This window comes from Catharus ustulatus, chromosome 34 (assembly GCF_009819885.2).
Source record: "Catharus ustulatus isolate bCatUst1 chromosome 34, bCatUst1.pri.v2, whole genome shotgun sequence".
In the NCBI taxonomy this organism is placed as follows: domain Eukaryota; kingdom Metazoa; phylum Chordata; class Aves; order Passeriformes; family Turdidae; genus Catharus; species Catharus ustulatus.
The window spans coordinates 311,809-336,043 of record NC_046254.1 but is presented as its reverse complement, the minus strand read 5'-3'; the positions used below and the strand labels follow the sequence as shown (position 1 = coordinate 336,043).

Below are 24,235 nucleotides of genomic sequence, written 5' to 3'. Positions count from 1 at the left end.
CCTTATCTCCATACCCCCTATATCCCCTATAGCCCCCATATCCCCCTATATCCCCCTTATACCCCCTATATCCCGTATATCCTTTATAGCTCCCCTATATCCCCCTATATCCCCCATAGCCCCCCACCCCCCAGCCCCCTTGGCCACGCCCCCCGCCCCAAGCCCCACCCCCTCCCCTGCCCAGGCCCCGCCCCCTGCTTTCCGCGCACGCGCACTGCGCCGGGCCCATCCCGCGGCCGCGGACCCGCCGGTACCGGGGGGGGGAGGGGAGGGGAGGGGGCGGAATTTGGGAATTTGGGGGGGGGTCGGTACCGGTTTCACCCCGTGGGGGGGCGGGGGGGTCGCTCCCGGTGTCCCCCCGGTCCTTCAGCCCCGCCCCGGCCTCGCCATCCCCGGCCGCGCTCCCTGCGCATCCCTCGGGCCCGGCCCGGCCCCGGCGGGGGAGGGGGCGGCATCCCGGGGACCCCTCCCCAATTCTGGGGTACATCCGCATTGCCGGGACCCCTCCCCATTTCAGGGACCCCTCCCCATCGCGGGGACCCCTCCCCAGGCCCCCCCTTCATCCCCATCCCGGTCCCTCCCAGCATCTCCATCCTCATCTGCATCCCGGAGCCCCCTCCCCATTCGTGTCCCCATCGCATCCCGGGGACCCCTCCCCAGTTCTGGGGCACATCCACATTGCCGGGACCCCTCCCCATTTCAGGGACCCCTCCCCATCCCGGGACCCCCAACCAGGCCCCCCTTCATCCCCATCCCCATCCCGGTCCCTCCCAGCATCTCCATCCTCCCCTGTATCCCGGAGCCCCCTCCCCAATTCTGGGGTACATCCACATTCCTGGGGACCCCTCCCCAATTCTGGGGTACATCCACATTGCCGGGACCCCTCCCCATTTCAGGGACCCCTCCCCATCGCGGGGACCCCCAGCCAGGCCCCCCCTTCATCCCCATCCCCGTCCCTCCCAGCATCTCCATCCTCTCCTGCATCCCGGAGCCCCCTCCCCATTCCTGTCCCCATCGCATCCCGGGGACCCCTCCCCAATTCTGGGGTACATCCGCATTGCCGGGACCCCTCCCCATCCCGGGGACCCCTCCCCATCCCCGAGACCCCCAGCCAGGTCCCCCCTTCATCCCCATCCCGGTCCCTCCCAGTATCCCAGTCCCGGTATCCCGATTTCCCCCAGTATCCCGGAGCCCCCTCCCCATCCCTGCCCCCTCCCCATTGCCGGGGACCCCTCCCCATTTCTGGGGCACATCCCCATTCCCGGGGACCCCTCCCCAATTCTGGGGTACATCCGCATTACCGGGACCCCTCCCCATCCCGGGGACCCCTCCCCATCCCGGGGACCCCCTGCCAGGCCCCCCCTTCATCCCGGTGCTCCCCATCCCCATCCCGGTCCCTCCCAGTATCCCAGTCGCTCCCGGTATCCCGATTTCCCCCAATATCCCGGAGCCCCCTCCCCATCCCTGTTCCCATCGCATCCCGGGGACCCCTCCCCATTTCTGGGGTACATCCTCATTGCCGGGGACCCCTCACCATCGCGGAGACCCCCAGCCAGTCTCCCCCTTCATCCCGGTGCTCCCCATCCCAGTCCCTCCCAGTATCCCGATTTCCCCCAGTATCCCGGAGCCCCCTCCCCATTCCTGTCCCCATCGCATCCCGGGGACCCCTCCCCATTTCTGGGGTACATCCACATTGCTGGGACCCCTCCCCATTCCCGGGGACCCCGTGCCAGGCCTCCCCTTCATCCCCATCCCAGTCCCTCCCAGTATCCCAGTCCCGGTATCCCGATTTCCCCCAGTATCCCGGAGCCCCCTCCCCATTCGTGTCCCCATCGCATCCCGGGGACCCCTCCCCAATTCTGGGGCACATCCGCATTGCTGGGACCCCTCCTCATCCCAGGGACCCCTCCCCATCCCCGGGACCCCCAGCCAGGCCCCCCCTTCATCCCCATCCCGGTCCCTCCCAGTATCCCAGTCGCTCCCAGTATCCCGATTTCCCCCGGTATCCCGGAGCCCCCTCCCCATTCCTGTGGCCCCCTCCCCATTCCTGTCCCCTCCGCATCCCGGGGACCCCTCCCCATTCCCGGGACACATCCCTGTTCCCCCTCCCCATCCCAGTGTCCCCTTCCCCAATCCCTTTCCCCAGTGTCGCCCCCTCCCCAGTCCCTGTCCCCCATCCCAGTGTCACCCCCTCCCCATTTCCCCATCCCCCATCCCGGTGTCGCCCCCTCCCCATTCCCTGTCCCCAGAGTCGCCCCCTCCCCATTCCCCCTCCCCATTCCGGTGTCGCCCCCTCCCCATTCCCTGTCCCCATCCCAGTGCCACCCCCTCCCCAATCCCTGTCCCCAGTGTCGCCCCCTCCCCAATCGCTGTCCCCCATCCCAGTGTCGCCCCCTCCCCAATCCCTGTCCCCAGTGTCGCCCCCTCCCCAATCCCTGTCCCCAGAGTCGCCCCCTCCCCAATCCCTGTCCCCAGTGTCGCCCCCTCCCCATTCCCTGTCCCCATCCCAGAATCGCCCCCTCCCCGTCCCAGTGTCGCCCCCTCCCCATTCCCCCTCCCCATCCCAGTGTCGCCCCCTCCCCATTTCCCCATCCCCCATCCCGGTGTCGTCCCCTCCCCAATCCCTGTCCCCAGTGTCGCCCCCTCCCCAATCCCATTTCCCCCTCCCCATTCCCCCACCCCCTCACCCCCTCAGACTGAGGAGGGGTCTCCAACGCCCCCAGACCCCCCCTGTCCCCCCCCCCCAGGCCTCGCCATGACCAAGGAGCGCGGGGGGGACCCCCCTGCGGGGGGGACGCCGCCCCCAGACCCGCCCAGCCCGGTGGTGGAGCGGCGCAAGAAGCCGATGGTTCATCCTGCAGCCCCCGCCCCCCTGCCCAAGGACTACGGTGAGACCCCTCCCCAAAATAAACGGGACCCTCCCCCAGCCCCTGGTTCATCCTGCAGCCCCCGCCCCCCTGCCCAAGGACTACGGTGAGACCCCTCCCCAAAATAAACGGGACCCTCCCCCAGCCCCTGGTTCATCCTGCAGCCCCCGCCCCCCTGCCCAAGGACTACGGTGAGACCCCTCCCCAAATTGGGACCCCTCCCCAAAATGGGACTTCTCCCCAAAATGGGACCCCTCCCCAAAATGGGACCCACTCAGGACACAGAGACCCCTCCCCAGGACACAAATCCCCACTGGGGACCCCCCAAAAATGCCCAGGATGGGTCTGGGGGTTTCTGTGCTGGCTGATCCCGGGCTGAGCATTTCTGGGGTGTGACCCCCCAGGTGACAACGACACCCCCCAGGTGACAATGACACCCCCAGGTGACAGAGACCCTCCCTAGGTGACACACAGACCCCTCCCCAGGACACAAAACCCCCGTGGGGACCCCCCAAAAATGCCCGGGGTGGGTCTGGGGGTTTCTGTGCTGGCTGATCCCAGGCTGAGCATTTCTGGGGTGTGACCCCCCAGGTGACACAGGGACCCTCCCCCAAGTGACAATGACACCCTCAGGTGGCAGGGACCCTCCCTAGGTGACACACAGACCCCTCCCCAGGACACAAAACCCCTGTGGGGACCCCCCAAAAATGCCCAGGATGAGTCTGGGGGTTTCTGTGCTGGCTGATCCCAGGCTGAGCATTTCTGGGGTGTGACCCCCCCAGGTGACAGGGACCCTCCAGGTGACAGAGACCACCCCCCAAATGACAGAGACCCCCCTCAGAACACAGAGACCCCTCCCCAGGACACAAAACCCAAGTGGGGACCCTCCAAAAATGCTCAGGATGGGTCTGGGGGTTTCTGTGCTGCCTGATCCTGGGCTGAGCATTTTTGAGGTGTGACCCCCCCCAGGTGACAACGACCCCCCCAGGTGGCAGGGACCCTCCCCCAAGTGACAGAGACCCCCTCTAGGTGACACAGAGACCCCTCCCCAGGACACAAAACCCCTGTGGGGATCCCCCAAAAATGCCCAGGATGGGTCTGGGGGTTTCTGTGCTGGCTGATCCCGGGCTGAGCATTTCTGGGGTGTGACCCCCCCAGGTGACAACGACACCCCCAGGTGACAGAGACCCTCTCTAGGTGACACAGACCCCCTCAGGACACAGAGACCCCTCCCCAGGACACAAAACCCTTGTGGGGACCCCCCAAAAATGCCCAGGATGGGTCTGGGGGTTTCTGTGCTGCCTGATCCCGGGCTGAGCATTTCTGGGGTGTGACCCCCAGGTGACAACGACCTCCCCCAGGTGACAAAGACCCCTCCAGGTGACAAAGACCCCTCCAGGTGACACAGAGACCCCCCTAAGTGACACAGGGATCCCCCAAGGTCACAAAATCCCGTTTGGGACCCCCCAAAAATGCCCGGGGTGGGTCTGGGGGTTTCTGTGCTGGCTGATCCTGGGCTGAGCATTTCTGGGGTGTCCCCCCCGTGTCCCCCCGTGTCCCCCCCGTGTCCCCCCGTGTCCCCCCCCCCAGCTTTCACCTTCTTTGACCCCAACGACGCGGCGTGCCGGGAGATCCTGCTGGACCCGCGCACCACGGTGCCGCAGCTCTTCGCCATCCTGCGCCAGTGGGTGCCGCAGGTGCAGCACAGCGTGGATGTCATCGGCAACGAGGTGGGCACCGGGTCCTGGGGGGTCCTGGGGGGGTTTGGGGGGTCCTGGGGGGATGCTGAGAGAGTTTGGGGGGGTTCTGGGGGGGTTTGAGGGGTCCAGAGGGGGTTTGGGGGGGATTTGAGGGTCCTGGGGGGGGCTCGAAGGGGTTTGGGGGGGTCCTGGGGGAGTTTGAGGGGTCCTGAGGGGGGTCCGGGGTGGGGCTGGGGGGCTTGGAGGGGGACCTGAAGGGGTTTGGGGAGTCCTAGGGGGGTCCTGGATGTGTCCTGGGGGGTGCTGAGAGAGTTTGGGGGGGTTCTGAGGGGGCTGGGGGGTCTTGGGGGGATCCTGGGAGGGTCCTGAAGGGATCCTGGGGGAATTTGAGGGGTGCTGAAGGGGTTTGGGGGGGTTCTGGGGGTGTCCTGAGAGGGTTTAGGGGGGTCCTGAGGGATTTGAGGGGGTCCTGAGGTGGTTAGAGGGGTCCTGGGGGGGGTGTTGAGAGAGTTTGGGGGGTCCTGGGGGGATTAGAGCAGTCCTGGGGGGGTTCTGGGGGGTCCTGGGGGGGGGCTGAGGGGGTTAGAGGGGGTCCTGGGGAGGGTTTGAGGAGTCCTGGGGGGGCTGAGAGAGTTTGGGGGGTCCTGAAGGGGTTTGGGGGTGTTCTGAAGGGGTTTGGGGGGGTCCTGGGGGGGTTAGAGGGGTGCTGGGGGTGTTTGAGGGGTGCTGAAGGGGTTTGGGGAATCCTGGGTGTCACCAGGGTGACCCTGAGGTGACACTGGGGTGACCCCTGGTGACATTGAGGTGACACTAAGGTGTCCCTGATCACACTGAGGTCACACTGAGGTCACACTGAGGTGACCCTGGGGTGACCCTGGTGACCCTGGGGTGACCCTGAGGTGACCCTGAGGTGTCCCTGGTCACACTGAGGTGACACTGAGGTGACACTGAGGTGATCCTGGTGTCCCTGGGATGACCCTGGTGACCCTGAGGTGACACTGGGGTGACCCTGGTGGCACTGAAGTGACCCTGGGATAACCCTGGTGACACTGAGGTGTCCCTGGTGACCCTGGTCACACTGAGGTGACATTGAGGTGACCCTGGTCACACTGAGGTGACATTGAGGTGACACTGGTGGCTCTGAGGTGACCCTGGTCACACTGAGGTGTCCCTGGTGTCCCTGGTGACCCTGGTGACCCTGAGGTGTCCCTGGTCACACTGAAGTGACCCTGGTGACCCTGAGGTGACCCCGGTGACACTGAGGTGACCCTGGTGACACTGAGGTGACCCTGAGGTGACACTGAGGTGTCTTTGGTGACACTGAAGTGACCCTGGTGACACTGAGGTGACCCTCGTCACCCTGAGGTGACACTGAGGTGACCCCGGTGACACTGAGGTGACCCTGGTGACACTGAGGTGACCCTGAGGTGACACTGAGGTGTCTTTGGTGACACTGAGGTGACCCTGGTCATACTGAGGTGACCCTGGGGTGACCCCGGTGACACCGAGGTGACCCTGGTGACCCCGGTGACACTGTGGTGACAGATCCTGCGGCGCGGCTGCCACGTGGACGATCGGGACGGGCTGACGGACATGACCCTGCTGCACTACGCCTGCAAGGCCGGGGCGCACGGCGTCGGTGGGTGACAGTGACACCCTGTCCCCAATGTCCCCAATGTCCCCAGGGTGTCCTCAATGTCCCCAAGGCCGGGGTGCACGGCGTCGGTGGGTGACAGGGACAGGGACAGGGACAGGGCCATCCCTGTGTCCCCAGTGTCCCCAGGGTGTCCCCAAGGCCGGGGCGCACGGCGTCGGTGGGTGACAGGGACACCCCCAGTGTCCCCAGTGTCCCCAGAGTCCTCAGGGTGTCCCCAGTGTCCCCAAGGCCGGGGCCCACGGCGTCGGTGGGTGACGGGGACACCATGTCCCCAATGTCCCCAATGTCCTCAGGGTGTCCCCAATGTCCTCAGGGTGTCCCCAAGGCCCGGGCGCACGGCGTCGGTGGGTGACGGGGACAGGGACAGGGACAGGGACAGGGTCACCCCCAGTGTCCCCAGGGTGTCCCCAATGTCCCCAGTGTCCCCAAGGCTGGGGCGCACGGCGTCAATGGGTGATGGGGACAGGGACAGTCCTGTGTCCCCAGGGTGTCCGCAATGTCCCCAGGGTGTCCCCAAGGCCGGGGCGCACGGCGTGGGTGGGTGACAGGGACAGGGCCACCCCCTGTCCTCAATGTCCCCAAGGCTGGGGCGCACGGCGTCGGTGGGTCACAGGGACACCCCTGTCCCCAATGTCCCCAATGTCCCCAGTGTCCAAAATGTCCCCAGGGTGTCCCCAGAGTGTCCCCAAGGCCGGGGCGCACGGCGTCGGTGGGTGACGGGGACAGGGACAGGGACAGGGACAGGGCCACCCCCTGTCCTCAATATCCCCAGTGTCCCCAGAGTGTCCCCAATGTCCCCAAGGCCGGGGCGCACGGCATCGGTGGGTCACAGGGACAGGGACAGGGACAGGGACAGTGTCCCCAATGTCCCCAGTGTCCTCAGGGTGTCCCCAAGGCCGGGGCGCACGGCGTTGGTGGGTGACAAGGACAGGGACAATCCTGTGTCCCCAATGTCCCCACTGTCCCCAGGTGACCCCGCGGCCGCTGTCCGTCTGTCCCTGTGTCTGTCCATGTCCCCAATGTCCCCACTGTCCCATTGTCACCCCAGGTGACCCCGCAGCCGCTGTCCGTCTGTCCACCCGCCTGCTGGCGCTCAGGGGTGACGCGGGGTGTCCTTAGTGTCCCTGTCCATGTCCCCACTGTCCCCAGGTGACCCCGCGGCCGCTGTCCATCTGTCCACCCGGCTGCTGGCGCTCGGGGGTGACGCGGGGTGTCCCTGTCCCTGTCCCCAATGTCCCCAATGTCCCATTGTCACCCCAGGTGACCCCGCGGCCGCTGTCCGTCTGTCCACGCGCCTGCTGGCGCTCGGCGGTGACGCGGGGTGTCCCTATCAATGTCCCCAGGTGACCCCGCGGCCGCTGTCCGTCTGTCCCTGTCCCCAATGTCCCCAATGTCCCCAATGTCCCCACTGTCCCCAGGTGACCCCGCGGCCGCTGTCCGTCTGTCCACCCGCCTGCTGGCCCTCGGGGGTGACGCGGGGTGTCCCCAATGTCCCCAGGTGACCCCGCGGCCGCTGTCCGTCTGTCCCTGTCCCCAATGTCCCCACTGTCCCCAGGTGACCCCGCGGCCGCTGTCCGTCTGTCCCTGTCCCCAATGTCCCCACTGTCCCCAGGTGACCCCGCGGCCGCTGTCCGTCTGTCCACCCGGCTGCTGGCGCTCGGCGGTGACGCGGGGTGTCCTTAGTGTCCCCAATGTCCCTATCAATGTCCCCAGGTGACCCCGCGGCCGCTGTCCGTCTGTCCCTGTCCCCAATGTCCCCAATGTCCCATTGTCACCCCAGGTGACCCCGCGGCCGCTGTCCGTCTGTCCACGCGCCTGCTGGCGCTCGGCGGTGACGCGGGGTGTCCCTATCAATGTCCCCAGGTGACCCCGCGGCCGCTGTCCGTCTGTCCCTGTCCCCAATGTCCCCAATGTCCCCAATGTCCCCACTGTCCCCAGGTGACCCCGCGGCCGCTGTCCGTCTGTCCACCCGCCTGCTGGCCCTCGGGGGTGACGCGGGGTGTCCCTATCAATGTCCCCAATGTCCCCAGGTGACCCTGCCGCCGCTGTCCGTCTGTCCACCCGCCTGCTGGCGCTCGGCGGTGACGCGGGGTGTCCCCAATGTCCCCAATGTCCCCAATGTCCCCAGGTGACCCCGCGGCCGCTGTCCGTCTGTCCACCCGGCTGCTGGCGCTCGGCGGTGACGCGGGGCTGCGCAGCCGCTGGACTCACATGAACGCGCTGCACTACGCCGCCTACTTCGATGTGCCCGAGCTCATCCGCACCCTGCTGCGCGCCGCGGCCCCCCGAGGTCAGGGGGGCACCCCGAAATATTCACTGACCCCCCCGGATCGGGAATGACACCCCCGGATCGGGAATGACACCCCAAAATCGGGAGTGACACCCCAAAATCCCCAGGGAGGGCGGGATGTCCCCAAGCCCTGTTTGATGTCCCCGAGCTCATCCCAACCCTGCTCCGGCTCTGTCATTTTGGGGATCCCCCCCGGGGGTTTTGGGGACCCCCCCCGTGTCCCCTGCCTCAGTTTCCCCTCTGTTTTTTGGGATCCCCCGAGTTTTTGGGGACCCCCCCATACCCCGTGCCTCAGTTTCCCCTCTGGTTTTGGGGTCCGGGAGTTTTTGGGGTGCCCCCCATGCCCTGTGCCTCAGTTTCCCCTCCTATTTTGGTATTTTTGAGCTTTCCCCCTGGTCGTGCCTCAGTTTCCCCCCGGATTTTTTGGGATCCCCGGAGTTTTTGGCGTTTCTGGGGGTCTCCCCTTGCCGTGCCTCAGTTTCCCCTCTGATTTTGGGATCCCCGGAGTTTTTGGGACCCCCCCCCCATGCCCCGTGCCTCAGTTTCCCCTTCTATTTTTATATTTTTGAGCTTTCCCCCTTGCCGTGCCTCAGTTTCCCCCCGGGTTTTGGGGTCTCCGAATTTTTGGGGACCCCCCCATGCCCCGTGCCTCAGTTTCCCCCTCCTATTTTTATATTTTTGAGCTTTCCCCTCTGGCCGTGCCTCAGTTTCCCCCCGGATTTTTTGCAATCCCAGTAATTTTTTGGGACCCCCCTGCACCACCACCCCCCCCCCCTCATTTTTGGGGTCCCCCGTGCCTCAGTTTCCCCAATCCCCCGCAGTTCTTCACTCGACCTGCAGCGATTTCAGCCACGGCACCGCGCTGCACATCGCGGCCTCCAACCTGTGCCTGGGGGCGGTGCGGTGCCTGCTGGAGCACGGGGCGGACCCCGCCCTGAGGGTACGGGGGAATTGGGTCTGGGGGCTTCAGGGGGTCTCGGGGCAGCTCGGAGATTTGGGTGAAATCAGAGATTTTGGGGGATTTTGGGGGGGATTTTGGGGTTTGGGACCATGCGGTGCCTGCTGGAGCACGGGGCAGACCCCGCCCTGAGGGTACGGGGGGATTTTTGGGTCTGGGGGCTTCGGGGGGCTCGGGGATTTTGGGGGAAATCAGAGATTTTGGGGGAAATCAGAGATTTTGGGGGATTTTGGGGGGGATTTGGGGTTTGGGACCATGCGGTTCCTGCTAGAGCTCGGGGCTGACCCTGCCCTGAGGGGATTTTGGGGGGGATTTGGGTCTGGGGGCTTCGGGGGGGCTCGGGGATTTTGGGGAGATTTGGAGGATTTGGGGGAATTTGGGGGAAATCAGAGATTTGGGGTTTGGGACCATGCGGTGCCTGCTGGAGCACGGGGCCGACCCCGCCCTGAGGGTACGGGGGAATTGGGTCTGGGGGCTTCGGGGGGCTCGGGGATTTTGGGGGATTTTGGGGGAAATCAGAGATTTTGGGGGATTTGGGGGGGGATTTTGGGGTCTGGGGGTGGTCGGGGATTTTGAGGGGATTTGGGGGGGTCCGGGGGGGTTCGGGATTTGGGGTTTGGGGTGTGTATTATCTCCTGGAACACGGAGAACCACCCCTGGCTACTCCAGAACCATCCAGAACCACCCGTGGCCACCCCAGAACCATCCAGAACCACCCCAGAACCATCTAGAACCACCTGAGGCCATTCCAGAACCATCCAGAACCACCCCAGAATCACCCCAGAACCACCACTGAGCACCCCAAAATCACCCCTGGACACCCAGAATCACCCCAGAACCATCCAGAACCATCCCAGAAACACATCAAAATCACCCAAAACCACCCCAAAATCACCCAGAACCTGCCCAGAACCATCCAGAACCCCCCCAAAACCACCCAGAACCACCCCTGGTCACTCCAGCATCATCCAGAACCATCCAGAACCACTCCAAAATCACCCACAACTACCCCAGAAACATCCCCAAATCACCCAGATCCGTCCAGAACGACCCCATAACCACCCCAGAAACATCTAGAACCACCCAAAAATCACCCATGACCACCCCAGAACCATTCAGAACCACCCCAGAACCACCCCAGAAACATCCAGAACCACCCCAAAACTACCCCAGAACCACCCCATACCCCCCCTAGAACCACCCCATACCCAGCCCAGAACCACCCCTGGCCACCCATACCCATCCCAGAACCATCCAGAACCAACTGGAACCATCTAGAACCACCCCAGAATCACCCCAGAGTCATCCAGAACCACCCCAGAATCACCCAAAACCACCCCAGAACCACCCCAGAATCACCCAAAACCACCCCAGAACCACCCCAGAATCACTCAGAACCACCCATGGCTATTCCAGAACCACCCCAAAATCACCCAGAACCACCCAGAACCATTTGAGGCCATTCCAGAACCACCCCAGAACCACCCCAAAATCACCCCAAACCCCCACCCACCACCCCCCCGTGACCACCCCCTTGGCTCCCCCCGTTGCCCCCCCAGAACAGCAAGGGCCAGGTGGCGGCCGAGGTGGTTCCGGACCCCACGGACATGGCCCTGGACCGGGCCGAGGCGGCCGAGGCTGCGCGGGAGCTGCGGCGGCTGCTGCTGGACGCGGTGCCGCTGAGCTGCAGCCTGCCCCGCGTCACCCTGCCCAACTACGACAACCTGCCGGGGACACTGATGCTGCTGTGCCTGGGGCTGCAGCTGGGGGACAGGGTGCGCCTGGACAGCGGGAAGGTGGGTACTGTGTCACCTGTGTCACCTGTGTGTCACCAACCCTGCCCCGCGTCACCCTGCCCAACTACGACAACCTGCCGGGGACCCTCATGCTGCTGTGCCTGGGGCTGCAGCTGGGGGACAGGGTGCGCCTGGACAGCGGAAAGGTGGGTGCTGTGTCACCTGTGTCACCTGTGTGTCACCTGTGTCACCAAACCCGCCCTGTGTCACCCCCTGTGTCACCCTGCCCAACTACGACAACCTGCCGGGGACCCTCATGCTGCTGTGCCTGGGGCTGCAGCTGGACAGCAGTAAGTTGGGTCACCTGTGTCACCTGTGTCACCTGTGTCACCCCAAACCCACCCCATGTGTCACCTGTGTCACCTGTGTCACACCAAACCCGCCCTGTGTGACCCCAACCCTGCCCCGCGTCACCTGTGTGACCCCAAACCTTCTGCCTGTGTCACCTGTGTCATCTGTGTGACACCAAACCCACCCCATGTGTCACCTGTGTCACCTGTGTGTCACCTGTGTGACCCCAAACCCATCCTGTGTGACCCCCTTTGTCACCTGTGTCACCTGTGTGACCCCAAACCCGCCCTGTGTGTCACCTGTGTCACTCCCTGTGTCACCCTCATGCTGCTGTGCCTGGGGCTGCAGCTGGGGGACAGGGTGCGCCTGGACAGCGGAAAGGTGGGTGCTGTGTCACCTGTGTGTCACCTGTGTCACCTGTGTGTCACCTGTGTGTCACCTGTGTCACACCAAACCCACCCTGTGTGTCACCAAACCCACCCCATGTCACCCCAATCCTGCCCCGCGTCACCTGTGTGACCCCAAACCCGCCCCCTGTGTCACCTGTAAGACCCCAAACCCGCCCCATGTGTCACCTGTGTCACCTGTGTCACCTGTGTCACCTGTGTGTCACCTGTGTGTCACCAAACCCATCCCCTGTGTCACCCTGGTGCTGCTGTGCCTGGGGGTGCGGCTGGACAGCGACAAGGTGGGAACCCAGTGTCACCTGTGTCACCTGTGTGTCAGCTGTGTGACCCCAAACCCGCCCTGTGTCACCTGTGTCACCCAGACCCAGTCTGTGTCACTACCTGTGTCACCTGTGTGACCCCAAACCCACCCAGTGTCACTCAGTGTCACGCAGTGTCACCCCATGTCCCTCTCTTTTCACCCTGTGTCACCCCCAGACCCTCAGTGTCACCCCAGAGGTCACCTGTGTCACCCCAAACCCACCCAGTGTCACCTGTGTCACTCAGAGCCACTCCGTGTCACCACCGGTGTCACCTGTGTGACCTGTGTGACCCCAAACCCACCCTGTGTCACCTGTGTCACCCCATGTCTCTCTCTGTCACCGCCTGTCCCCTCAGACCCCTCTGTGTGACCCCAGAGGTGACCTGTGTGTCACCTGTGTGTCACCTGTGTCACCCCCTGTGTCACACCAAACCTGTGTCACCCAGAGCCACTCTGTGTCACCCTATGTCACCACCTGTGTCACCTGTGTCACCTGTGTGTCACCTGTGTGACCGCAAACTCGCCCCGTGTCACCTGTGTCACCCCCAGTGTCACCCCATGTCCCTCTCTGTCACCCCGTGCCACCCCCAGAGCCTCAGAGCCTGCCAGGATTTGGGGTTCAGGTGTCACCCCGGTGTCACCCAGGTGTGTCCCTGTCCCCAGGTGTGTCCCTGTCCCCAGGTTTGGTGGCACCACGGCCTGTGAGGGGACTCAGGAGGATTTTGGGAGTTTGGGATTTTTGGGATTTTTTTTGTGTGGATATTTTGGGGTGGGGATTTTTGGGGTTTGGGATTTTTGGGAGTTGTGGGTTTATTTTGGGGTGATGATTTGGGGTTCAGGTGTCACCCCGGTGTCCCCTGTCCCCAGGTGGGGACCCTGAGGTTCTGTGGCACCACGGCCTGTGAGGGGACTCAGGAGGATTTTGGGGTTTGGGATTTTTGGGGTTTGAGATTTTTGGGGTTTGGGATTTTTTTTGTGGGTTTATTTTGGGGTTCAGGGGTATTTTGGGGTGGGGATTTTTGTCACCCCGGTGTCACCCCGATGTCCCCTGTCCCCAGGTGGGGACCCTGAGGTTCTGTGGCACCACGGCCTGTGAGGGGACTCAGGAGGATTTTGGGGTTTGGGATTGTTGGGGTTTGGGATTTTTTTTGTGTGGATATTTTGGGGTTCAGGGGTATTTTGGGGTGGGGATTTTTGGGGTCCAGGTGTCACCCCGGTGTCACCCCGGTGTCCCCTGTCCCCAGGTGGGCACGCTGAGGTTCTGTGGCACCACGGCCTGGGAGGGCACTCAGGAGGATTTTGGGGGTTGGGATTTTTTTTGTGGGTTTATTTTGGGGTTCAAGGGGATTTTTGGGAATTGTGGGTTTATTTTAGGGGGATGATTTGGGGTTCAGGTGTCACCCCGGTGTCACCCAGGTGTGTCCCTGTCCCCAGGTGTGTACCTGTCCCCAGGTTTGGTGGCACCACGGCCTGTGAGGGGACTCAGGAGGATTTTGGGGTTTGGCATTTTGGGGTGTGGTATTTTTTTGTGTGGATATTTTGGGGTGGGGATTTTTGGGGTGGGATTTTTTTTGGGGTGATGATTTGGGGTTCAGGTGTCACCCCGGTGTCACCCCGGTGTCCCTGTCCCCAGGTGGGCACGCTGAGGTTCTGTGGCACCACGGCCTGGGAGGGGACTCAGGAGGATTTGGGGTTTGGGATTTGGGATTTTTTTTGTGTGTTTATTTTGGGGTTCAGGGGATTTTTGGGGTGGGGATTTTTGGGGTTCAGGTGTCACCCAGGTGTGTCCCCTGTCCCCAGGTGTGTCCCTGTCCCCAGGTTTGGTGGCACCACGGCCTGGGAGGGCACTCAGGAGGATTTTGGGGTTTGGGATTTTTGGGGTTTGAGATTTTTGCGGTTTGGGATTTTTTTGGTGGGTTTATTTTGGGGTTCAGGGGTACTTTGAGGTGGGGATTTTTGGGCTGGGGATTTTTTTGTGGGGATTTTTGGGGTTCAGGTGTCACCCCGGTGTCACCCCGGTGTCCCCTGTCCCAGGTGGGCACGCTGAGGTTCTGTGGCACCATGGCCTGTGAGGGGACTCAGGAGGATTTGGGAGTTTGGGATTTTTGGGATTTTTTTTGCGTGGATATTTTGGGGTGGGGATTTTTGGGGTGGGGATTTTTGGGGTGGGGATTTTTGGGGTTCAGGTGTCACCCCGGTGTCACCAGGTGTGTCCCCTGTCCCCAGGTGGGCACGCTGAGGTTCTGTGGCACCACGGCCTTCGCCAGCGGGCAGTGGGCCGGGGTGGAGCTGGACGAGCCCGAGGGGAAGAACGACGGCAGCGTGGGGGGGGTGCGGTACTTCATCTGCCCCCCCAAACAGGGTACGGACCCCCGACCCCCGCGACCCCCGGGGGGGTCTGGGACCCTCGGGGGGGGGCTGAGACCCCCGGGGGGGGCTGGGACCCTCGGGGGGGGGGCTGAGACCCCCGGGGGGGGCTGGGACCCTCGGGGTGGGGCTGGGACCCTCGGGACCCCCAAGGTGGGGCTGGGACCCCCAGGGTGGGGCTGGGACCCTCTGGGACCCCCTGGGGTGGGGTTGAGACCCCCCGAGGTGGGGATGGGACCCTCGGGGTGGGGCTGGGACCCCCGGGATGGGGTGGGACCCTCGGGGTGGGGCTGGGACCCCCTGGGGTGGGGTTGAGACCCTCCGGGACCCCCGAGACCCTCTGGGGTGGGGCTGAGACCCTCTGGGTGGGGCTAGGACCCCCTGGGGTGGGGTTGAGACCCTCTGGGACCCCCAAGACCCTCTAGGTTAGGGCTGAGACCCCCAGGACCCTCTGAGGTGGGGCCGGGACCCCCCGAGGTGGGACTGGGACCCTCGGGACCCTCTGGGACTCTCTGGGGTGGGGTTGAGACCCTCGGGATCCCCTGGGGTGGGACCCCCGGGGGGTGCTGGGACCCTCAGGACCCCCGGGACCCTCTGGGTGGGGCTGGGACCCTCTGAGATCCCCAGGACTCTCTGGGGTGGGGCTGGGGTCTCTGGGGTGGGGTTGAGACCCCCGGGACCCCCCGGCGGGGCTTCCCTGGATGTGTTTGGGGAGGGGGGGAATTTCTGCTCTGTCCCTGGGTTGGACTGGGCTGGACCAGTCCATACTGGGTTATACTGGGTCATACTGGTCCGTACTGGTCCATACTGGGTTATACCAGTCTGTACTGGTCCATACTGGCCCATACTGGGTTATTCTGGTCCATACTGGTCCGTACTGGTCCGTACTGGTCCATACTGGTCTGTACTGGTTTATACTGGTCCATACTGGTCTGTACTGGGTTATACTGGTCCATACTGGTCCATACTGGTCCATACTGGTCCGTGTTGGTCCATACTGGTCCATACTGGTCCGTACCGGTCCATACTGGTCCATACTGGTCCGTACTGGTCCGTACTGGGTTATACTGGTCCATACTGGTCCGTACTGGTCTGTACTGGTCCGTACTGGGTTATACTGGTCCATACTGGTCCATACTGGTCCATGCTGGTCCATGCTGGGTTATACTGGTCTATACTGGTCCGTACTGGTCCGTACTGGTCCGTACTGGTCCGTACTGGTCCGTACTGGGTTATACTGGTCCATACTGGTCCGTACTGGTCCATACTGGTCCGTACTGGTCCGTACTGGTCCCAGGTATCTTCGCCTCGGTGTCCAAGATCTCCAAGGCCGAGGAGCCGCCCCCGGCGCCGTCGCCCCCCCCGAGCCCCCCGGGACCCCCGGCCCGAGCCCCCCACAAACCCCGCAAGGACAAGAGAGGTGCGGCCCGGAGACCCCTCCCCAAATTAACACAGAGACCCCAAATTAACCCAGAGACCCCTCCCCAAAATAACCCAGAGACCCCTCCCCAAATTAACACAGAGACCCCTCCCCAAAATAAATAACACAGAGACCCCTCCCCAAATTAACACAGAGACCGCTCCCCAAATTAAATAACACAGAGACCCCTCCCCAAATTAACACAGAGACCCCTCCCCAAATTAAATAACACAGAGACCCCTCCCCAAATTAACACAGAGACCCCTCCCCAAATTAAATAACACAGAGACCCCTCCCCAAATTAACACAGAGACCCCTCCCCAAATTAACACAGAGACTCCTCCCCAAATTAACCCAGAGACCCCAAAATAACCCAGAGACCCCTCCCCAAATTACAGAGACCCCTCCCCAAATTAACCCAGAGACCCCTCCCCAAATTACAGAGACCCCTCCCCAAATTACAGAGACCCCTCCCCAAATTAACCCAGAGACCCCTCCCCAAATTACAGAGACCCCTCCCCAAATTACTGAGACCCCAAAATAACCCAGAGACCCCTCTCCAAAATCTGGTAGACCCCTCCCCAAATCCAGGGACCTCCAAAATCCAGGGGACCCCCTCCTTAAAATCCAGGGGTGTGGCTGGGTGTGTCCCAGTGGGTGTGGTCAGTCCGGCCCTGCCCCCAGGGTCCCGGAAGTGTGCGGGGGCGTGGCTGGGTGTGTGTGGGTGTGGTCAGGGTGGGTGTGGGTGTGGCTGGGTGTGGCTGGGTGTGGCTGGGTGTGGTCAGTGTGGGTGTGGTCAGTGTGGCCCCGCCCCCAGGGTCCCGGAAGCGCGCGGGGGCGTGGCTGGGTGTGGCTGGGTGTGTCTGGGTGTGTCCCGGTGGGTGTGGTCAGCGTGGCCCCGCCCCCAGGGTCCCGGAAGCGGGCCGGGGCGTGGCTGGCTGGGTGTGGGTGTGGTCAGGGTGGGTGTGGTCAGTGTGGCCCCGCCCCCAGGGTCCCAGAAGCGCGCCGGGGCGTGGCTGGGTGTGTCCGGGTGTGGCTGGGTGTGGTCAGGATGGGTGTGGTCAGTCCGGCCCCGCCCCCAGGGTCCCGGAAGCGGGCCGGGGCGTGGCTGGGTGTGGTCAGGGTGTGTCCCGGTGGGTGTGGTCACTCTGGCCCCGCCCCCAGGGTCCCGGAAGCGCGCCGGGGCGTGGCTGGACCGCGAGGGCCGGCGCGTGGCCCCGGGGGACGCGGTGCTGGTGGCCGGGCAGCGCCAGGGCCGCGCTCGATTCTACGGACGCACCGACTTCGCCCCCGGTGAGACCCCTGGGACCCCCGGGACCCCCTGAGACCCCCGGGTTGGGACCCCCTGAGACCCCCTGGGACCCTCTGAGACCCTCCCTGAGACCCCCGGGAATCCCTCTGGGACCCCCCAGGAACCCCTGAGACCCCTTGAGATCCCCAGGTGGGACCCCTGAGACCCTCAGTACCCCCTGGGACCCCCTGGGACCCCCCAGGAACCCCTTGAGACCCCCTGGGACCCCCTGGGACCCCCTGGGACCCCCGGGATCCCCTGGGACCCTCTGGGACCCTCTGAGACCCCCAGGGTGGGACCATCTGGGATCCCCTGGTGGGACCCCTGAGACCCCCTGAGATCCCCTGAGACCCCCCCGGGACCCCTGAGACCCCCGGGTTGGGACCCCCTGAGACCCTCTGAGACCGCCTGGGACCCCCTGGGACCCCCATGGGCTGGGGAACGCCCCCTGTGTCCCCCCACTGTCCCCACTGTTCCCACTGTCCCCAGTGTCCCCAATATCCCTGATGTCCCCACTGTCCCCCTGTCCCCATGTCCCCCCAATCCCTCCACTGTCTCCACTGTCCCCACTGTCCCCAATGTCCCCATGTCCCCCCAATGTCCCCAATGTCCCCAATATCCCTGATGTCCCCAGTGTCCCCGATGTCCCCAGAGTCACAAATCCCCCCAATGTCCCTCCATGTCCTCAATGCCCAATGTCCCTGATGTCCCCACTGTCCCCAATCCCCCCAATGTCCCCAATGTCCCCAATCTCCCCCATCTCCCCACTGTCTCCACTGTCCCCAATGTCCCCCAGTGTCCCTAATGCCCTCAATGTCCCCCCAATGTCCCCAGTGTCCCCAATATCCCTGATATCCCCCTGTCCCCAGTGTCCCCAATCCCCCCACTGTAGCCATGTCCCCTCACTGTCCCCTCACTGTCCCTGTCCCCAGGGTACTGGTTCGGGGTGGAGCTGGACTCTGCGGGGGGCAAACACGACGGCTCCGTGTTCGGGGTTCGTTACTTCAGCTGCGCCCCCAAACACGGCGTGTTCGCTCCGCCCTCCCGCGTCCAGAGGTGCGGGGACACTGGGGGGACATTGGGGGACATTGGGGGCGCTGGGGACATTGGAGACATGGGGACAATGGGGGACATGGGGGACATGGGGGGGATTGGGGACATTGGGGACATTGGGGGGATTTGGGACATTGGAGACATTGGGGGGATTTGGGGACATTGAGGGCATTGGGGGGACAGTGGGGACACTGGGGGGACATTGGGGGCATTGGGGACACTGGGGGGACATGGGGACATTTGGGGGGACACGGGGACACTGGGGGGACAGTGAGGGGATTGGGGACAGTGGGGATATTGGGGACGTTGGGGACACTGGGGGGACATGGGGACACTGGGGACAGTGAGGGGACATTGAGGACAGTGGGGACATGGGGACATTGGGGGGATTGGGGAACGTTGGGGGGACATTGGGGACATTGGGGACAGTGGGGACATTGGGGGGACAGTGGGATATTGGGGGGATTGGGGACATTGGGGACATTGAGGACACTGGGACACTGGGGGGACATGGGGACATGGGGGGATTGGGGACAGTGGGGACATTGAGGACACTGGGACACTGGGGGGACATGGGGACATGGGGGGATTGGGGACAGTGGGGACAGTGGGGACATGGGGACATTGGGGGGACAGTGGGGGGATTGGGGGACATTGAGGGGACATTGGGGGGATTGAGTGGGACATTGGGGATATTGGGGACGTTGAGGGACATTGGGGGGACTGGGGACATTGGGGACATTGGGGACACTGGGGGGATAGTTGGGGACACTGGGGACATTGGGGGGACACGGAGGGACACGAGGGCACATCTGAGGACATTGGGGACATTGTGGAGACACAGCGAGGACATTTGGGGACATTGGGAGGAGATGAGGGGACACAGGGGGAGACACGGCGGGGACATTTGGGGACATGGGGGGACCTGAGGGGACATGGAGGGGACACGGGGGGGACATGACGGGGACATGGTGGGGACGCTGGGGACTTGGGGGGACATTGAGGGGACGTGGGGGGACAGGGGTCACAGAGAGGTCACAGGGGTCACAGGGAGGTGACAGGGGCCACCGAGGGGACACCGAGGGGACACTGAGGTGGCACCGGTACCACCCTGTCCCCGTGTCCCCCCAGGATCGGGGGTCCCAAGGAGGAGCCCGGGGACGGCAGCGCCGAAAAGAAGGCGGAGCCAGTCACAGGTGAGGGGCGGGGCAGGGCCGTGATTGACAGCTGGGTGGGGCTGTGATTGACAGCTGGGCGGGGCTGTGAGTGACAGTTGGGTGGGGCAGTGATTGACAGCTGGGTGGGGCGGTGATTGACAGCTGGGTGGGGCGGTGATTGACAGCTGGGTGGGGCGGTGATTGACAGCTGGGTGGGGCGGTGATTGACAGCTGGCTGAGGCAGTGATTGACAGCTGGGTGGGGCTGTGATTGACAGCTGGGCGGGGCTGTGAGTGACAGTTGGGTGTGGCAGTGATTGACAGCTGGGTGGGCAGTGATTGACAGTTGGGTGTAGCAGTGATTGACAGCTGGGTGGGGCAGTGATTGACAGCTGGGTGGGGCGGTGATTGACAACTGGGCGGGGCAGTGATTGACAGGTGGGCGGGGCAGTGATTGACAGCTGGGCGGGGCAGTGATTGACAGTTGGGTGTGGCAGTGATTGACAGCTGGGTGTGGCAGTGATTGACAGGTGGGCGGGGCAGTGATTGACAGCTGGGCGGGGCAGTGATTGACAGTTGGGTGTGGCAGTGATTGACAGCTGGGTGGGGCAGTGATTGACAGCTGGGTGTAGCAGTGATTGACAGCTGGGTGGGGCAGTGATTGACAGGTGGGTGTGGCTGTGATTGACAGGTGGGTGGGGCAGTGATTGACAGCTGGGTGGGGCAGTGATTGACAGCTCCCTCTGTCCCCCTGTCCCCTGTGTCCTCCCTGTCCCTGTCCCTGTCCCCTCTGTCCCTGTCCCTGTCCCTGTCCCTCTGTCCCTGTCCCCTGTCCCTGTCCCCTCTGTCCCCTCTGTCCCCTCTGTCCCTCTGTCCCTGTCCCTGTCCCCTCTGTCCCTGTCCCTGTCCCTCTGTCCCTGTCCCTGTCCCCTCTGTCCCTGTCCCTGTCCCCTCTGTCCCTGTCCCCTCTGTCCCTGTCCCTGTCCCCTGCCCCTGTCCCTGTCCCCTCTGTCCCTGTCCCCTCTGTCCCTGTCCCTGTCCCCTGTCCCTGTCCCCTCTGTCCCCTCTGTCCCCCCTGTCCCCTCTGTCCCCGCAGTGTCACAGCCCAAGCGCAATTTCCCGGCCGTGCGAACCCCCAAGGACATCACGTCCGAGAGCTCCTTCTCCAGGTGGGGACCGGAGGGGACACAGGGGGGACACAGGGGACAGTAGGGACACACGGGGGACACAGGGGACAGGGGGGACACACGGGGGACACAGGGGACAGGAGGGGACAAAAAGGGGACACAGAGGACAGGGGGGACACACAGGGGACACACAGGGACAGGAGGGGACACACAGGGGACACAGGGGACAGGGGGGACAGAGCGGTCAGAGGGGACACAGGGGACACAGGGACGGGGGGACACAGACAGAGGGACACAGAGGGGACACAGAGGGGACACAGAGGGGACACAGGGGACAGAGGGGACACAGAGAGGACAGAGGGGACACAGGGACGGGGGGACAGAGGGGGGACACAGGGACACACAAGGGACACAGGGGACACAGGGGACACAGGGACAGGGGTGACAGAGGGGACACACAGGGGACAGAGGGACGGGGGGGCAGAGGGGACAGAAGGGACACAGAGGGGACAGAGGGACAGAGGGGACACACAGGGGACAGAAGGGACACAGGGACAGGGGGGACACGGACAGAGGGACACAGGGGACACACAGGGGACACAGAGGGGACACGGGGGACACAGAAAGGACAGAGGGGACAGAGGGGGGACACAGGGACAGGGGGTGGCACAGAGGGGACAGAGGGGGGACACAGGGGATGGAGAGGGGACAGAGGGACAGAGAGGACAGGGACATAGGGGACACTGCCACACCTCAGGTTGGCCCTGTCCCAACGCTGTCCCCAGGGAAGTGTCCCTGTCCCCATGGGTTGTCCCAGGGAGGGTCTCCCTGTCCCCCTGTCCCTGTCCCCATAGGGGTGTCCCTGTCCCCACGGTGTCCCTGTCCCCAGGCTGTGTCCCTGTCCCCAGGGGATGTCCCTGTCCCCAAGGCCATGTCCCTGTCCCCAGGGGATGTCCCTGTCCCCCTGTCCCCATGTCCCTGTCCCCACGGTGTCCCTGTCCCCAGGCTGTGTCCCTGTCCCCATGGGTTGTCCCTGGGGGGTGTCCTTGGCCCCACGGTGTCCTTGTCCCCATAGGGGTGTCCCTGTCCCCAGGCCGTGTCCCCAGGGGCTGTCCCCCTGTCCCTGTCCCTGTCCCCCACGGTGTCCCTGTCCCCAGGGGGGTGTCCCTGTCCTTGTCCCCATGGGGGTGTCCCCAGGCCGTGTCCCCTGTCCCTGTCCCCAGGGGATGTCCCCACGGTGTCCCTGTCCCCAGGGGGGTGTCCCTGTCCCCTGTCCCTGTCCCCACAGTGTCCCTGTTCCCAGGGGGGTGTCCCTGTCCCTGTCCCCCTGTCCCTGTCCCCACAGTGTCCCTGTGTCCCTGTCCCCAGGGGGTGTCCCTGTCCCTGTCCCCAGGGGCTGTCCCCCTGTCCCTGTCCCCATGTCCCTGTCCCCACGGTGTCCCTGTCCCCAGGGGGGTGTCCCTGTCCCTGTCCCTGTCCCTGTCCCCATGGGGGTGTCCCCAAACCATGTCCTTGTCCCCAGGGGGGTGTCCCTGTCCCTGTCCCCTGTCCCTGTCCCCACGGTGTCCCTGTCCCCAGGGGCTGTCCCCCTGTCCCTGTCCCCAGGGGCTGTCCCTGTCCCTGTCCCTGTCCCCACGGTGTCCCTGTCCCCAGGGGCTGTCCCCCTGTCCCTGTCCCTGTCCCCAGGGGATGTCCCTGTCCCCACGGTGTCTCTGTCCCCAGGGGCTGTCCCCCTGTCCCTGTCCCTGTCCCCACGGTGTCCCTGTCCCCAGGGGCTGTCCCCCTGTCCCTGTCCCCAGGGGCTGTCCCCCTGTCCCTGTCCCCATGTCCCTGTCCCCACGGTGTCCCTGTCCCTGTCCCTGTCCCCAGGGGCTGTCCCCTGTCCCTGTCCCCACGGTGTCGCTGTCCCTGTCCCCAGGTTACTCTTCTGCTGCTGGTTCCCGTGGATGCTCCGGGCCGAGATGCAATCCTAACCCCCCCTCCCCCCTCCCCTCCCCCCCCCCCCCGCCGCCCCTCCCCCACCCAGTGCCTTGGTGCCCCTCCCCCCACCCGGGGAGACGTGATGTGACCCCCCTGTCCCCTCCTGTCCCCCCCTGTCCCCTCCCCCTCGTCCCGGGCTGTTCATTCTGGAACCTTCTGCACTGGGGGGGGGGGGGGATTTGGGTGCGACCCCTCCCCCAAATTTGGGGCCAAATCTGCAAAAAACCGCGATGGGGGAGGGGCCAGACCCCCCCAGAACCCCCAGACCCAAAATTTGGGGGTGAAAAAGCGATGGGGGAGGGGCGAGACCCCCCCAGAACCCCCAGACCCAAAATTTGGGGTGAAATCAGCGATGGGGGAGGGGCCAGACCCCCCCAGGACCCCCCCAGACCCAAATTTGGGGCCAAATCCGCCCAAAACAGCGATGGGGATAAATGACCACAGCCCCCCCCTCCCCCTCCCCCCCAAATTAATTTTGGGGTGTTCACTCTGGAACTCATTAATTAATGAATTAATTAATTAACTGAGGGGGGCGGAGGCCACGCCCCCCAATTCCCGGAATATTTTGGGGACCAAATCCCGATTTTTTTTTTTTTTTTCACACTTCTGGAATTTTCTCCGATAAGTTTTTTTTATTATTATTATTTTTAAATTTTTTTTTTTTTTTTTTGGGAATCGACGCCACGCCCCCCAAATTCCCGAAATATTTTGGGGATCCCAAATTCCCGCTTTTTTTCCCTCCTGGCCGCCCCTCCCCCACCCTGCAGTAGCAATAACGTCCCCTCCCCCACCCCGCGCTCGTGTCAGTGGCTTTAATGTCCCCAAATGTCCCCAACTGTCCCCCCCGCTGCCGCATGGGCCCCCCCGGAGCCGCTTCTGCCACCAATAAAATCCTTTGTACCGCCCGCGACCCCCGGATTTGGGGAGGGGACCCCAAAATTGGGGTGGGGAACCCAAAAATTGGGGTGAGGAATCCCAAATATGGGGAGGGGAATCCAAAATTGGGGAGGGGGTGGGGGGAAGATCCCAAAATTGGATGGGGGAGGATCCCAAAATTGGGGGGACACCGAAAATGGGGAGGGGACACCAAAACTGGGAAAAGATCCCCAAAATTGGGAAAGAAACCCCAAAAAACGGGGGGGGAGACATGGAGGGACCCCAAAAATGCGGGGGGAGGGGAAAACTTCAAAATTGGGGAGGGGGACCTCAAATTCCCCAGCGCCGCCATCTTGTCCCGGCGCGCGCTGATGACGTCACGCGTCGACTCAGTGACGTGTCTGCATAACCACGCCCCATGCGGGCGAGCTGTCACTCACGGCGTTGGCCACGCCCACTCAATTGAAATCTACGGGCGTGTGCTGCTGTCACTCAATTTATTGGCCACGCCCACTCTGGACGCTCTGGACGGGCGCGGTTGTCACTCAATGCGTTGGCCACGCCCACTCCGTTGAACTCTATGGGCTGATGCTGCTGTCACTCAATGCATTGGTCACGCCCACTGCATTGGAAGCTATGGACGGGCGCTGCTGTCACTCAATTTATTGGCCACGCCCACTGCATTGGAAGCTATGGAC

The 24,235-nt window shown here is 63.9% G+C and overlaps 1 protein-coding gene across 1 annotated transcript; it reads left to right on the top strand.

The window, feature by feature from the left end:
• Positions 1-210: 210 nt before the first annotated feature.
• On the top strand, positions 211-22,680 carry LOC117009659 (CAP-Gly domain-containing linker protein 3-like). Its single transcript, XM_033083970.1, has 14 exons — positions 211-250; positions 2,748-2,888; positions 4,458-4,597; positions 6,113-6,206; positions 8,353-8,514; positions 9,336-9,454; positions 11,032-11,268; positions 14,494-14,629; positions 15,932-16,054; positions 17,219-17,347; positions 18,278-18,401; positions 19,530-19,594; positions 20,651-20,723; positions 22,600-22,680. The coding sequence occupies exons 2-14, from the start codon at positions 2,756-2,758 to the stop codon at positions 22,652-22,654; spliced, it is 1,590 nt and encodes a 529-aa protein (XP_032939861.1). The 5' UTR covers positions 211-250; positions 2,748-2,755; the 3' UTR covers positions 22,655-22,680.
• Positions 22,681-24,235: the final 1,555 nt, after the last annotated feature.

Bases quoted from the DNA above. Each gene is read 5' to 3' on its own strand.
- LOC117009659 (XM_033083970.1), top strand. From the start codon at position 2,756: ATGACCAAGGAGCGCGGGGGGGACCCCCCTGCGGGGGGGACGCCGCCC. The intron at 18,402-19,529 runs GTGCGGGGACAC...GTGTCCCCCCAG, and splicing joins CCGCCCTCCCGCGTCCAGAG to GATCGGGGGTCCCAAGGAGG. The intron at 20,724-22,599 runs GTGGGGACCGGA...CCCTGTCCCCAG, and splicing joins TCCGAGAGCTCCTTCTCCAG to GTTACTCTTCTGCTGCTGGT.